Consider the following 14,197-nt stretch of genomic DNA (forward strand, 5'->3'; position numbering starts at 1 on the left):
TCGCACCCCGAGCCCCCGGGGTGCCGGCGCCCCTGCTGCCACCCTGCCCCAGCAGCCCCGTCCCCGTCCCTGCCTTTCAGCCGAGCCAAGGAAGCCCCATCCACAGCTTTCCCAGGAGGGTTTTTAATGAGAATTTTTCCCGATTTGTGATCACCGCAGCCCCAGGCGCACCCGGCGCAGCGCGGCACCCCGCTCCCACCACCGCACCCACCCTTACTCGCAGCCTAAAAACCACCCCGAGGCTGCACAGCCGGACCCCGACCCGCAGCCCCCGGCTCCCCCCTCAGCTCGTGGCCTTGGGGGCAGCCCCGGTTCGGGCCAGGCTCCTCAGCAGCCTCTCGAAGAAGAACTCGGTGCGGTACTCGAGCTGGTTGAGGTGCTGCAGGAAGAGGGGCACCTCGCCCCTCCTCACCCCCACGCGCACCGGGATCACACTGGTGCCGCCGCGCTGGACGCCGTGCTGCAGGCTCCACTCGGAAACGCGCTGGCACCACGGGGCCCCCAGGGCCTCGGCGGAGAGGAGGAGGATGGCCACGCGGCTGGCGCGGCTGGCCTCGGCGGCGCTCCGCACGGCGCACGTCCCGGCCACGCGGTCCTGGTGCTCGGCGTAGCCCTGGAAGCCCCGCGCCCGCAGGTACTCCGCGATGCCGGAGGCGACGCGGTCGTCGGCGGGGCAGTACCAGATGGAGAAGTCGTAGGCGAAGCCGCGGCGCGCCGACATGCTCGGGGGGGGGGCCGCGGGCTGGTTCCCCCCGCCGGGCTCGGAGCCCACGGTGCCGCCGGCCGCTCCCCGGGGAAAGGTCAGGCGCCGAGTCCTCCCGGAACCAAGCGCCGCCGCCGGTGCCGTGGGGGCACCCCAAAGCGCTCGGGGGCGTCCCGGGGGGAGCCGGCGAACACCCCCGGGATGCTCAGACTCGCCTCCTCCTCCTCCCCGGGCGGCCTCAGAAGGCTTTCTGCCTCGTCTCGGCCATGTCCCGCTCCAGCGCCGCGCCCGCCCGCCGCAGCTCCTCGCGCTTCTCCGCCAGCTGCCCGCGGGCCTCCCGCAGCCTCCGGTTCATCTCCACGTAGCCGCGGCTCTGCCGGTACAGGCGCTCCCGCTCCTCCGCCGCGGCCTCCAGCCCTGCGGGGCCGTGGGGGCGGCTCAGCGGGGAACGAGGGGGGACGCAGGGGTCCCCGGTGCCCGTCCCGCTGCCCCCAGCCCCCCCCCGGGGGGCTCTCACCTGGCGCGGGGCCGTCGTGGTCGCCGGAGGCCCGGGGGGGCTCCGCGGGCAGCAGGAGGACGGGGTCGGCCGGGCGCGTGCCCCCCACGTCGGCCAGCACCTGCTCGATGGTGGGCGGCTCGGGGCGCGTGGGCAGCACCCGCTTGGCCTTGGAGCTCATGGTGGGGGGCGGTGGGCCTGGGGGGGGGGGGTGGGGGGGTTGTGAGGGGGCTGATGGCAGGACAGACGGACGTCGCCCACCCCAGGACAGACGGACAGCCCGCCCTGCCCCAGGACGGACGGACGCTGCCGACCCCAGGACAGACAGACACCCCTCCCGGTCCCCTGCCTCGAGACAGACAGACGCCCCTCCCTGCCCTAGGACAGACGGACACAGATGGGTGCCCTCCCCTCCTGGCCCCCCCCAGACAGACAGACAGACGGACAGACGGACCCCCTCTCCCCCCCCCGTCAGACAGACAGCCCTGACCCCCCCGGACAGACAGACAGACAGACAGACAGGCCCAGCAGAGCTGCCCCGGGTCAGTTTGAGCCCCCCCCTCCCCGACAGACAGACAGACAGACACAGACCCCTCTGGACGGACACACGGACACCCCCCCCCCCCCGACAGACAGACTCTGTCCCCTCGGACGGACACACGGCCCCCTCCCCCCCCCGCCCCCCCCCCCGGACAGACGGACCCACTCGCTCCTCGGGGACGGAGCCCACCGCCCCTGCCCTCCCCCCAGACGGACAGACAGACCCCCCCCGCCGCAGGACAGACGGACAGACCCCTCCTTCCCCTGCCCCCCCCCCCCCCCCCGGCGCCCTCCCCGCGGCCGCCGTACCGCCACGCCGCGCCCCTCCCCCTCCGGCCACGCCCCCTCCCGTGACGTCACCGCCCAGGCCCCGCCCCCAGCGGAGCCGCGGCGCCCCCCCCCGGCGGCGGACGGAGCAGGCGGCTGGGGGGGGGGGGGGTGGTTTATTGGGGGGGGGGGGGTGGTTTATTGGGGGGGGGAGGAACGGGGGGCACCGGGGGGAGGGATCCGGGCCGGTGGTGTCCTGGTGCTACTGCAGAGCCCTCCCAGTATCATCCCAGTGCCCTCCCAGTATCGTCCCAGTGCCCTCCCAGTGTCATCCCAGTATCATCCCAGTGTGGTTCCAGTGCCGTCCCGGTGCCTCAGTCGCTCTTCGCGTCCCGCGCCAGCTTCACGGCTGCCCTGGAGGCTGCGGGGCAGAACCGGGGCCGGGTGAGGGCCACGAGAGCCCCGGGGAGCCGCAGCCCCCCGGGGGTGGGGGGGGTGCAGACGGCGCTGAGCCCGGCCGCTGCTCCCCGGGGGGGCTTCGCGTGGGGGGCTGCAAGCGGGGCCGTGTGCTACGGGACGGCCCCCGGGGGGGCTTCAAGCAGGGACATGAGCTATAGGATGGCTCCACGGGGGCTGCAGGGAGGGGGGCATGCGCTACGGGATGGCTCCTGGGGGGGGCTCCAAGCAGGGAGGGGGGCATGTGCTACAGGATGGTCCCCTGGGGGGCTTTGTGCGGGGACATGAGCTATGGGATGCCCCCCCGGGGGGGCTTCTAGCAGGGACATGTGCTATGGGACGGCTCCACGGGGGCTGCACCCGCTCTACGTGGGGTCAGGGGCGGTTGTGTGCGACCCCCCCTCCCCCCCCGCTGATTTCTGCAAGAGCAGGAGCTCGGCACAGCCGGCACCGGGGGGTCACCGGGTGGGGGGGTCGCACAGAACGGCGCCCCGTGCGTCGGCGGGAGCCGCGGGCGTTACGTACGGACAGGCTGAGCTGCGGGGCCACCTCGGCCGCCAGCCGGGCTCTGCTGCTGAGCAGCGTCTGCAGGACTGGACCGGGAGGCGCAGAGAGAAGAGAGAGGGTTACGGGGCTGGGCCGACGGCGGGGGACGGGGGCTGCGGGGGCGCAGCCTGCTCCTTGGGCTGGGGTGGGCTCCCGGTGGGAAGGCAGAGCTGCCCCCAAGGCCCCTCGGGGCGAGGAGGTGCCCCAGGAAGGGGCAGGAACAGGGGGGAGGATGGGGGGGGGAGGACGGGGACGCCCGGCCCGCGCTACCTTCTCGGGTGACAGTGGAGGCCGCATCCAGCGCCTTGGTGCTGAGGTCGCCGAGCACGGAGTCCACCGCCTGGTGGTGCTTGAGGAAGCAGGGCCGGATGACGTTGTGGTAGAGCACCTGCGAGCCGTTCCAGGACACGGGGGCCATGCACCACACCAGGAACAGGCACTGCAGGGGGGGGGGGAGAGACGCTGCAGGGCTGGGGATGGGAGGGCGAGGCAGCCGCTGGGGTGCTCCGGTCCCATCCTGCCCAAGACTGGAGCTCCTGGAGGCCCCGGGAGCTCGGCTGAGCTGTGCCACCGCCTCTCCCGAGCAGGACAGCGCCAGCTCGGCTACGTGGCCCTGCCAACAGGCGCACGCGATCCCTGCGAGCTCGGCCACCGGGTGAGGGGACTCCGGTAACCACAGCCCCCTCGCTCCCCCCACGAAGCCGTTACCTTCCCGACGTAGTAGAAGGGGAACCAGTAGAGGAAAGTGTCGGAGAAGAACTCGGCCACGCTGAAGACGCCGTACACCACCCAGTACGTCAGCCACGTGGTGTCGTCCTCCTTGCTGGAGCTCTCGATGGCTTTGATGCTGCGGGTGGCAGGGGACGGGTCGCTGCTTCTGCGGGCTCCCAGACCCCAGACCCCGCAGCACGCCTGCCCCACGAGCTGGGTGCTGCTGGCTCGCGCTGGGACCTTGCCAGGCCCTGGTGTTTTCGGGACCACGCTCTCGGGAGCTTCCTACTCACAGCGAGCACCCGGGGCAGGGAGACCCCCAGCCAAGGGCAGGGAACGCCGTGAACCCGGTACTTACGAGACATACGCGGGGTAGACGAAGCCGATGAGGTTGCAGAGCAGCGAGGCGCCGTAGCCGAACACCAGGTAGAGCCCCAGGAACGCCACGGAGCCTGCGGGGGCGGAAAGGAGAGATGGGGGTTTGTGGAGGGGCAGCTGAGGGGAGCCACAGCAGGGGGCTTGCACCGTTTGCTCTGGTCACCATTTGTCCCCTCCCTGGCCTGGGGGGGACGGTCCCACGGCAAGCACACGGCACTTTGAGTCCACAGCCACTCCGAGTCCACCTCGAGCCAGCCTGCCCGAAGGAAAGGAGGGACCCAAGCCCCGGGGCTCATCCCAACCTGCCTCCCCGCAGCTCTCTGCACGCGCTTGTGCTGAACGCGTTGGGAACTCAGCCCCCCCCGAGAAACAGCAACCCAGTCCCGCTTCCCCGGCACTGAATTAAATCGTTGAATTAAACACAAGCCAAAGCGTCGCCTGCTTGGCACCTCCCCAGCCCCAGACACTGGCAGAGGCTGGACCAGAGGAGCCAGGGAAGCACCCTTGGGACCCGCAGAGCCCGGGTCAAGGGCATTTTGTGTCACCCCAGCGGGGTCTCAGCTCCTTCTCGCCCTGCTTACAACGCTCCGTCGGTGTAAGCGCCTTACCCTGCAGCAGGCAGAAAGCCGGGACTTAACGTCTGCGGCAGCGAATTAGGGGAGAGGGGCACGGAGGACGGATCACCTCCGAGCTGCTCACGGCAGCGTTTCTGCCCCGCGCGGGCACCCCGGGGTGCTGGCGCTTTGCAAGCAGGGGGGCAGGAGCAGCACCCCCACGGCAGCGGGGGCAGCTCCCCGCACGCAGGACTAACAGGCAGGTTCGGGCAGCTCTGGGTTTCGTTCCCTAAGGAGCCTTAGGATGGATTTCACAGGCTAAGTTTAGCCCCCCGGAGGGATTTACGTAACGGCAAGGCACACAGGGGGAGGCTCGGCTTGCACAGAGGAGCCTTGTGTGTCAGGGGGCAGGGAGGGACGGGCCCGGGGCGCGAAACCCACAGTGCGAGCAGAGAATTAGGAAAAAATCAGGCAGAGGAAGGGGTTGTCTCTCCCCTTGTGGATCCAGACAAGGATCCACCCCATGAAGCTGCCCCCAGGCACCCATCCTGTGCCCGAGAGCCCCCCAGAGCCCCAGCCCCGTCTCCCAGGGGAGACCTTGGAGGTTCCTAAAGCCTCATTTTTCGCAGCACTGAAAAGAGAGCCAGGCTTTTGCCACGCAGCTTGGCAGAGAGGAGCCTTCCCCAACCACGGGCACGAGCAGCTGGTGTGTCCGTCCCGGCCGGCGGGCACGGTGCCTCGGCGAAGGGGACACCGTCCTCCTCCGAGGTGACTTCCACCCGGCCGAAGGCACCGCAGCGGCCGCGCTGCCCAGAGCGAGCACTGGGCTCGTACCGGTTCCAAAGGTGCTGAGCTGCCCCCGATGGGTTCAAACACAGATTAGGGACCGCTGCAGAGCCGGGGAAGGCGAGAAAGAAATCCGGTATTTGTTGTTTGGCGCCAGCTTCGCCTTTCAAGACTTCGGAGCTCTCTGCAGGAGCCAAGTCCCCTCTCTCCCCCCGACACCCCCAAAAACCCCCGCGTGCCGCCGCAGCCCCGGCAGCGTTTTGCTCGGAGGGCTCCTGGTGTCCTTCCCGACACGTGCCGGCTCCCACATCCCTTCCCGAAGGAAGAAAGCAGACAAAAACGAGCTTTACAGCCGGGAGGCGGAGGGGAAGCGCACGGCGGGGTAACCCAGACCCCCCCCCCCCGGGAAGGTTTCGCACTGAAATATGAAATATTTGCAGCCGTAAGCCATAAAGCGGCAGAAAGCTCCACGTGGCCAAGGCCAGGGGCACGGCCACGCCGGGGGCGATAGGCGGGGGGGGTCAAGTGGGGCCGAGGAGCCGTTCCCGGGGGAGATATCTCTGGTTTCTCATTAATGAGCAAACAGCATCTGGTTAACGAGCGGACCTCTGCCCTCCTGCTGGGGGGGGAGGACAGGTCCCTGCTGTAGCTTGGCGTCCCCGGGGGGGGGACGGGGGACACGGCGTGTTTAAGGGGGACCTTGTGCCAGCAGCGGGGACCGAATGCGAGGACGATGGTGCTGACACCCCCCAAAAATGAAAACACCCCCAAACACCTCCCTGATCCCCCCCCCAGACCCTCCCCAGCCCTGCAGGACCCCCGGACAGGGTGGTCAAAATCCCCCAGGAGAAGGGCACGGGGTGGGGGGGGGCACGGGGCTGCGGGGGGGGCACCCAAAATTGGGGGGGAAACACAAAACTGGGGGGGAAACACAAAATTGGGGGGGAAACACAAAATTGGGGGGGAAACACAAAATTGAGGGGGACACACAGAAAGCGGGGGGACACCCAAGAACGAGGGGGGTCACCCAAAAATCGGGGGGGCACCCAAGATTGAGGGGGGGCCCCACAAAAATCGGGGGGAGACCCCAAAATCGGGGGGAGACCCCAAAATCGGGGGGAGACCCCAAAATCGGGGGGAGACCCCAAAATCGGAGGACGGGGGGGGGGGCTGCAGGGAAGGACGGGGGGGGGCAGCACAGCCCGGCAGCAGAGCCTTGAGGAGCTGAGGGATCCCTGTGGGTCCGGGGAGCCCCCGTGGGCCTGGGGGTCCCGGCGGAACCGGAGGGATCCCGGGGGAACCGGGGGGCGCGGGGGGGGGTGGGGGGTCCCGGTCGCACCTGAGGCCAGGTAGAGCCGCCGGACTCCGGTGCGGGCCTCCAGGCGGCCCAGGAGGTCTGCGAGCGGCCCGGGGCGGTCGAGGAGGCGCTGGAGGCGCTGCAGCACCGTGCCCATGGCTGCGGGCCCCGCTCCCCGCCGCCCGGTGCCGGCCCCGGGGCCCAAAGCGGCGGCGGAGCGGGGCGGAGCGGGGCGGGGCGGGCAGGTGGCGCCGCCGTCGCCATGGCAACGCCCGCTCGGCCATGGCGGCGAGGCCGGGCCTGGGCCTGGGCCTGGGCCTGGGCCTGGTGCTGGGGCTGGGGCTGGGGTCGCTGCTGGCCGCCGCCGAGCCCCGCGTCTACCTGGGCAGCTGGGCCGTGAGGGTGGCGGCCGGGCCCCGGGAGGCCGCCGGGCTGGCTCGCCGCCATGGGCTGCTCTGCCTCGGCCAGGTGGGGCTGCGGGGTGGGGGACCCCCCGGTCCCCGCAGCCCCCGCCTCGTCCCCCGTGCACCGGCACCGGTGTGGTGGCGGAGGTGTTACCACCGGTGTGGTGGCGGAGGCAGGGGCTCGGTTAGGGGGGTTTTAAGCCGCCTACGGTGGGCTGACGTGGGGAGGGGAATGTGAGGAGGAAAGCAGCGCGATAGGGCTGCGTGGGTGCTGGTGGGAGTGCATGGGTACCTATGGGGCTGGACAGGAACCCATAGGGCTGTATGGGTACCTGTAGGGCTGTACAGGAACCTATAAGGCTCTATGGGTACCTGTAGGGCTGCACAGGTACCTATAGGGCTACACAGGTACTGGTAGAAGAGCACAGGTACCTATAGGGCTGCATAGGTACTGGTGGGAGTGCATAGGTACCTATAGGGCTGTACAGGTACCTTTAGGACTGCACAGGTACTGACAGAAATGCACAGATACCTATAGGGCTGCACAAGAACCTGTAGGGCTGTGCAGGTACCTGTAGGGCTGCACAGGCACTGGTAGAATTGCACAGGTACCTATAAGGACTGCACAGGTACCTATAAGGACTGCACAGGTACCTACAGGGCTGCACGGGTACCTACAGGGCTGCATAGGTACCTGTAGGGCTGCACAGGTACTGACAGCCTCTACACCACAGGTGGGGGAGCCCAAAGGCGCGCACAGCCCCAGCCTGCACAGCACCCCTCTCCTAACAGCACCCCTGCCATACCCTCAGCTGCATCCTCCCTGTCTCTGCAGCCCGGGCAGGGCCGGCACGCACATCCCCGGCCCGGCAGCCCGCTCCAAATGACCTCACGGCAGCTTTTTGCGCCTGCAGGTGCTGGAGGGAGAGCCCTACTACCACTTCAGGCACCGCGGCACCAGGCAGAAGTCCTTAAGCAGGCACTGGGGCTGGAACCAGCGCCTGACCAGGGAGCCAAAGGTACAGGGGGGGCTGCTGGGCTGCCTGGGGGCACCGCCGACACATCCCAGTTCGTGCACTGCTCTTGGATGCAGCCGTACCAGCAGCACCCTGAGCTGCGAGGGGAGCGCGTGTGGCCGTGCCCATCTGGGGCTGACGACGCTGTGTCCCCCCCCCCCCCCAGGTTCTCTGGTTTGAGCAGCAAACAGCAAAGAGGCGCGTGAAGAGAAGCGTCAGCGTGGTGCCGACGGATCCCTGGTTCCCTAAGCAGTGGTACATGGTGAGGTTTTGCCTCTCTCTCGCCTAATCCCGATACTCTTAAGCGAAGCACCTGCCCTGCGCAGAAACAGGACTAATACTGGTGGTGATGAGACAGCAGGAGAGTCCCTGAAGGACATTCACAGCCTGTGCGGGCCTGGTTGATCAATCCTAATCCGTTTTCCAGAACAACGACATCAACCCTGATCTAAACGTCCTCGCTGCCTGGAGCAAAGGCTACACCGGGCTGGGGGTTGTGCTGTCCATCCTGGACGATGGCATTGAGAAGGATCATCCCGACCTGTCCGCCAACTACGTAACTACAGCTCGCTGGGGCGAAGCAGCAAGGGCTTGGGGAAGCTCGGGGTGTTGTCTGCAGGGGTGGGAGGGAGCTGGCACCTTTCTCCAGCCCGTGGGACTCCGCAGGGGGAATTCAGCCTCTCCGCGGCTGGATCAAAAGCCTTGGTGTCTCCACAATGAATTCTTACATCAAGGAAATGTTAGAACGCGTACGTGCTCAAGCCCCCAAAATAGGCAGATGTAATTACAGCAAGCTGCAAAGCAAGTAAAGCTTGTAAGCCCTCACACGCTGGGAGAGCAAAGAGAAAAGAACAGGTGATTCGTAATCAGCTATTGTTCACAACAGCACGGTTTCGGTGCCCTGTGGTTCCTCCTGCCCAGCTCCGCTGCAGGTGAGACTCACCCGTGGCATGCCAGGGGACTCCAAGCTGTTTTCTCACTGCCTGTGAACGCACACTGAAGCAGTCCAGTGATGCACAAAGTTACCCTCTTTTAGTGAAATCCCGTTCCCAACAGGTTCAGGAGAAGCCAAAACAGTTGCTGGGTGTGTGGGGGCTTCCTTGGTGCTCTGGGCTGGGTGACCCTCATGGCCCAACAATGCCAGGCCTTTGCTCTGAGCTGGCACAGCCACATTTTGCATGAGGTTTTCTCACACTGTTTGCAATAGGATCCCCTCGCGAGTTACGACTTCAACAGCAACGACCCCGACCCCCAGCCCAGGTACAATGCCTGGGACGAGAACCGGTGAGTTTTCTCCACTGGCTGCCCGAGGAAATCGTTTCTCGTGCTGGGAATTTTACATCTCCCAGGGCTGAGCCTACGCCAGCCCCTCGGCTCCTCACCGAGGATGGCTCGTGCCATCACTCTGCCCCCAGGCACGGGACGCGCTGCGCAGGAGAGGTGGCAGCTGTAGCCAACAACCAGATCTGCGGCGCGGGCATCGCGTACAACGCAAAAGTTGGAGGTGAGCAGCTCCTGCTGGTGCTGCGCCGTGCGGGAGGGGATCACGAGCCAGCTCCCGCACCCCGGAGGAGTGTGAGCCTCACAGCCTGCTGTCCTCGGGCTGACACCGACCTCACCGCCATCCAAATTCTGCAGAACCAGGGGGGCTGAGGGACTGGGGGCTTTCTGAGGCATCGGCTGCTTGCAGCAGCGCTTTGGGCATTATCAGTGAACCCCTGGATGATGTTTCCCAGCTGTAAAAGCCCCGAGGGCTTCCTGCAGCGGCTGGGCTGCACCGAGGGGAGCTGAAGGCTTGCACAGCACTAGAGGGTGCTGCGGATTTGCAGCAAGGCCAGCAGCAGCGCAGGGCTCTTCCTCCACATGCCCTGGGGCTTAATGCCCTGCACGAAGCGCTGCTGGGCAGCACCAACCACGCGGTGGCTCGGTTCCCTGCAGAAGCAACTGCACCAAATGGGGTTAAAAGCTGGGAGAACTTGCTGGGCTTAACAAGGAGCTCTGGGTCATGCTCAGACCCCCAGGAGCCTGATGCTGTGGGGCAGGGTTAGGTGCAAGGTGCCCGAGGGAACCCAGGAGTGGGGCTGGGGGTCAGCCCGAACCCGCTGAGCCCTCGCTGCTGGGCCCCGCAGGCGTGCGGATGCTGGACGGTCCCATCATGGACATCGTGGAGGCTCAGGCCCTCGGCCTGCGCCCGCAGCACATCCACATCTACAGCGCCAGCTGGGGCCCCACGGACGACGGGCGGACCGTGGACGGGCCGGGCGTGCTGGCTGCGGAAGCTTTCTACAGGGGGGTGACAAAAGTAAGCGCAGCGTTGGCCTTGGGGTCCTCGGGGGTGCTGGATCCGGAGCAGAGCTGCTGCCTGCAGGGGGCTGGGTCCTCATGGGGGTGCAGGAAAGCTCCAGGCTGGATGGGATAAGTGCAAGGAGCCCTGCTCAGCCCCCTCTGCCTCTCCCTCTGCCAGGGGCGCGGGGGCCTTGGCTCCATCTTCATCTGGGCCTCGGGCAACGGCGGCATCAACTACGACAACTGCAACTGCGACGGGTACACCAACAGCATCTACACCCTGTCGGTGGGCAGCGTCTTGGCCAGCGGCCAGCGGCCCTGGTACAGCGAAGCCTGCTCCTCCACCCTCACCACCACCTACAGCAGCAGCACCAGGAGCGAGGTGCAGATTGTGAGTGCCCCCCCGGCAAGGCGCCGGGTGCCACGGCTCTTCTGAGCCTGCCTTGTACCTGGGGAGGGAGAGGGAACCTTTATTCGACTGCCTGCCTCAAAGGCACGGAGGGACCAGGAGAGCAGAGCCTGCGGGAGCGTTTATTGGGGTTACCCCACTCCGGCCAGCCCTGCCCTCTGCTCCAGGAGCACGGTGCCAGGAGCCCCCTGTCCCCCCCAGGTGACCACCGACCTGCGCCACCGCTGCACCAACAAGCACGCGGGCACCTCCGCCTCGGCCCCGCTGGCTGCAGGAATGGTCGCCCTCGCTCTGGAGGCCAAGTAGGTGCCGGGGTGGCCACGGGGCTGTCCCCAGGGTGTCCCCAAGGAGCGCCCGGTGCTCGCCAGGACCCTGTGGGGACAAAGAGGAGGGACTTTGCTTTGCTAGCAGGGTGGTTTGGGGTGCAGAGCTGAGGTCTCCTTGGGCAGTAGGGCAGCCTCTTCTCCCGGGGCACTGGAGGAGAAGGGTCAGGGACAGGAGGAGATGTTGCTCCCATTTAGGCAATTAAGATTTTGGGGAGGAGCTTGGGCCAGGCCAGCTAACTTTCCCAAATCTCACCCTCAAAAGCTAACCCAGAGCAGAGACCTCTGCCCCAAAGTTCCTCTTGCTTCCAGCCCGGCGCTGAGCTGGCGGGACGTGCAGCACCTCGTGGTCAGGGCCTCCAAACCTGCCCACCTGCAGGCGGAAGACTGGGCTGTGAACGGGGTCGGACGCAAGGGTGAGCTCGTGGCTCAGGCGCTGCCTGCCCCGCACGCTGCTCGCCCCAGGCTGGCCCCGTTCCCTCGCAGAGCAGCTCACGAACCCTCTTCTCTCGGCTGGCCTCCGCTTCGCAGTGAGCCACCACTACGGCTACGGGCTGCTGGACGCTGGGCTGCTGGTGGAGCTGGCCAAGGCGTGGACAGGGACTCGGCCCCAGCGGAGGTGCTCGGTCAGAGCTCTTCGCGCCCCCCGGTAAGGAACAGGATCCCCTGGGTCTGACCGCACGCGGGCTCGTGCAGGAGCTTTGTTGGAGCAAAGCTGTGCTGTGCCCTGTGCAGGAACAGGCATTGCTCCCAAGAATTGGCTTCTGCTGTCACTGCAGGGCTGTGTTTAGAGGTCATGGTGGAGGAAAGGATGCCCATGGAGGGAGAAGAGATGCCCTTACCCTGTCTTGTACCTGGCAGGAACATTGGCTCCAAGCTCACCGTCTCCGCAGACACCTCCTCCTGCTCGGGGAGGACCAAGCACATCCGCTCGCTGGAGCACGTCCAGGTCCAGCTCTCCCTGAGCTACAGCCGCAGGGGGGACCTGGTGCTCGCCCTGACCAGCCCCATGGGGACCACATCCACGCTGGTGACCGTGCGGTGAGGGCGCTCCGCAGGGAGCATTTCGTGATGGGAATGCTGCAGTGCAGAGACTTAGCAGCTGCTGGGGATCTCCTCCTCTCACAGCCTCTCCTGGGGCCTGAAGACGTCCCCACACTGCAATAGCTCCTTCTGGCACCCACGGGGATCGGGCTCAGCATGCCTAGGGCATGCGCCAAGTCTTGGCAATGCCCCATTACACCAAAACCAGGGTGATGGAGAGCCCTTTTGGTCTGCAGCCTCCCTCCAGCCTCTCACCCGTGACTCTCCTCTCCCCCAGCCCGTACGACACCAGCCAGCAGGGCTACAAGGACTGGACCTTCATGTCCACGCACTTCTGGGATGAGGACCCCAATGGGACCTGGACGCTGCTGCTAGAGAACAAGGGCGATGCCTATAACACAGGTGGGCCCCAGGGGATGAACCCCATTCACCAGTGTCACCCAGTGCCCCATTGTTCTCCCCCTTTGGTTAGCACCTGGCTGGCCTCCTCCTCTCCCTGCTCCCTCCTAGACACAGGATCTGGCCAGAGCCCCCTCTGCAGGGCCACATATCCTCACAGTTTGCGGGTCTCCCTGCTCAGCGCAGGGCCTGGAGGAGAGCATTGCTTTCCCCAGATCTTCCAGCCCCACGCCCACCGCTTTGCGCACCCCAAATCCTGGAGGGTGGGAACACGCAGCCCCCGTCCAGCATCACATCCTCTCCTCCTGCCCCAGGCGTGCTGAGCAGCTTCATCCTGCACCTGCACGGCACGGATGAGGACATGACGGCCAGGCACTTCGCAGCCTCCCCCGTGGACAAGTGCCTCAAGCGGGACGCGCAGGGGGCATGCGAGGGTGAGCGCGCCCCTCGCCACACCTTTGGGCAGGAGGGGACAGTGCCCCCGGCTCCTGGCGGCCCCATGCCCCAGCTCATGGCCCCATCCCTTCGCAGAGTGCGGCAGCTCCTTCTACGCCTACCAGCAGCTGTGCCTGCCCTACTGCCCGCCGCGTTCCTACGGCCGGACCCAGGGAGCCGCCTCCACCAACGCAGCCCGGGTCTGCGCCGGCTGCCACCCCTCCTGCTACACGTGCCAGGGCGCCTCGGCCAACAACTGCACCGCCTGCCCCCCTGCCCGCGTCTTCGACGAGCTCTCCCGCTCCTGCCCCCCTCTGCCGGGTTTCTCCCCCGAGGACGGGCAGCACGGGGACCTCCTCCCAGTCCTCCTGATCTGCGGGAGCCTGGTCCTCTTGGCCATCCTCTGCGTCACGTACCGCAAGGTCGTGCACGCTGGCTGGCTCCACAGCTAGCACCTGCTGGCCCTGGGCTGGAGGGACGGAAGGACACCAGCCCGGGACAGAGCTGTCCTTGCCCCCCCTTCTGAATAAATGTTTTGTTGCCCTTCTGGGCTGCCCTTTCTGAAGGGTGACTTTCCTCGCCGGCAGCTGTGCGCTGACCCCGCTCCATATCCAGCCCCGTGCATGGGTACGGACGCAGCGGTGGCTTCCCCACCCCCCGCCTGGTTTGTCCCCTGCGTCCCCCGGGGATTTGCACGGCGCTGGGGACCCAGCCCCCGGCTGGCTGCTGCGAGGGAGCTATTTCCAGCTGTGCCAGGCTGCGTGGCCGAGCACGGAGCCCCGCGCCCTTTCCCAGGCGCAGAGGAGGAGGAGGAGATGTGACTTCCCTCCAAACAGCTGCGCCCGAGTAAACACGACCAGCGCCTCCAGCGCTGGCTGAGCCGCGAGCCCACGCAGATTTGGGCAGGGGAGAGGGAGCTGGACTGGGAGCCGCCGCTCCGCGGTGCTGGCGCAGCGGGGCCCTGCTTGTCAGCAGCCTTCAGAAACGTGCCCGGGGCTGGCTGCTGCACCCCGTGGTCGCCCCACGCTGCAGAGCCGAACGCCCTCGGCCCTGGCTGCCCCAGCAGGGCCGGCAGCAGCGCGGCAGCAGCTGCGCCCCGGCACGCAGCGCGGCACCGGGCAGGGCTGGGGCGGGCGCGGGGAGCGCT

General features: G+C 67.2%; 3 protein-coding genes across 3 annotated transcripts; 1 reads left to right on the top strand and 2 right to left on the bottom strand.

The window, feature by feature from the left end:
* Positions 1-107: 107 nt before the first annotated feature.
* Positions 108-2,105, bottom strand: LOC308181970 (UPF0449 protein C19orf25 homolog). Its single transcript, XM_080565867.1, has 3 exons — positions 2,049-2,105; positions 1,221-1,397; positions 108-1,120 (listed from the first exon to the last, which is right to left on the bottom strand). Exons 2-3 carry the CDS (start codon positions 1,378-1,380, stop codon positions 942-944), a joined length of 339 nt encoding a protein of 112 aa, XP_080421993.1. The 5' UTR covers positions 1,381-1,397; positions 2,049-2,105; the 3' UTR covers positions 108-941.
* Positions 2,106-2,181: 76 nt separating this feature from the next.
* REEP6 (receptor accessory protein 6) lies at positions 2,182-6,957 on the bottom strand. The gene is made up of 5 exons (XM_080565850.1): positions 6,777-6,957; positions 4,078-4,171; positions 3,717-3,855; positions 3,279-3,447; positions 2,182-2,427 (listed from the first exon to the last, which is right to left on the bottom strand). Exons 1-5 carry the CDS (start codon positions 6,889-6,891, stop codon positions 2,381-2,383), a joined length of 564 nt encoding a protein of 187 aa, XP_080421976.1. The 5' UTR covers positions 6,892-6,957; the 3' UTR covers positions 2,182-2,380.
* A 59-nt stretch (positions 6,958-7,016) lies between these two features.
* PCSK4 (proprotein convertase subtilisin/kexin type 4) lies at positions 7,017-14,068 on the top strand (the record flags this gene model as incomplete). The annotated part of the gene is made up of 15 exons (XM_080565687.1): positions 7,017-7,202; positions 8,053-8,157; positions 8,321-8,416; positions 8,582-8,710; positions 9,362-9,438; positions 9,570-9,658; positions 10,284-10,456; positions 10,619-10,831; positions 11,051-11,151; positions 11,485-11,588; positions 11,704-11,821; positions 12,034-12,213; positions 12,494-12,618; positions 12,930-13,049; positions 13,147-14,068. The coding sequence occupies 15 exons, from the start codon at positions 7,017-7,019 to the stop codon at positions 13,500-13,502; spliced, it is 2,172 nt and encodes a 723-aa protein (XP_080421813.1). The 3' UTR covers positions 13,503-14,068.
* Positions 14,069-14,197: the final 129 nt, after the last annotated feature.

Source organism: Anser brachyrhynchus, assembly GCF_964034855.1.
Source record: "Anser brachyrhynchus genome assembly, chromosome: 23".
Classification (NCBI taxonomy): Eukaryota; Metazoa; Chordata; class Aves; order Anseriformes; family Anatidae; genus Anser; species Anser brachyrhynchus.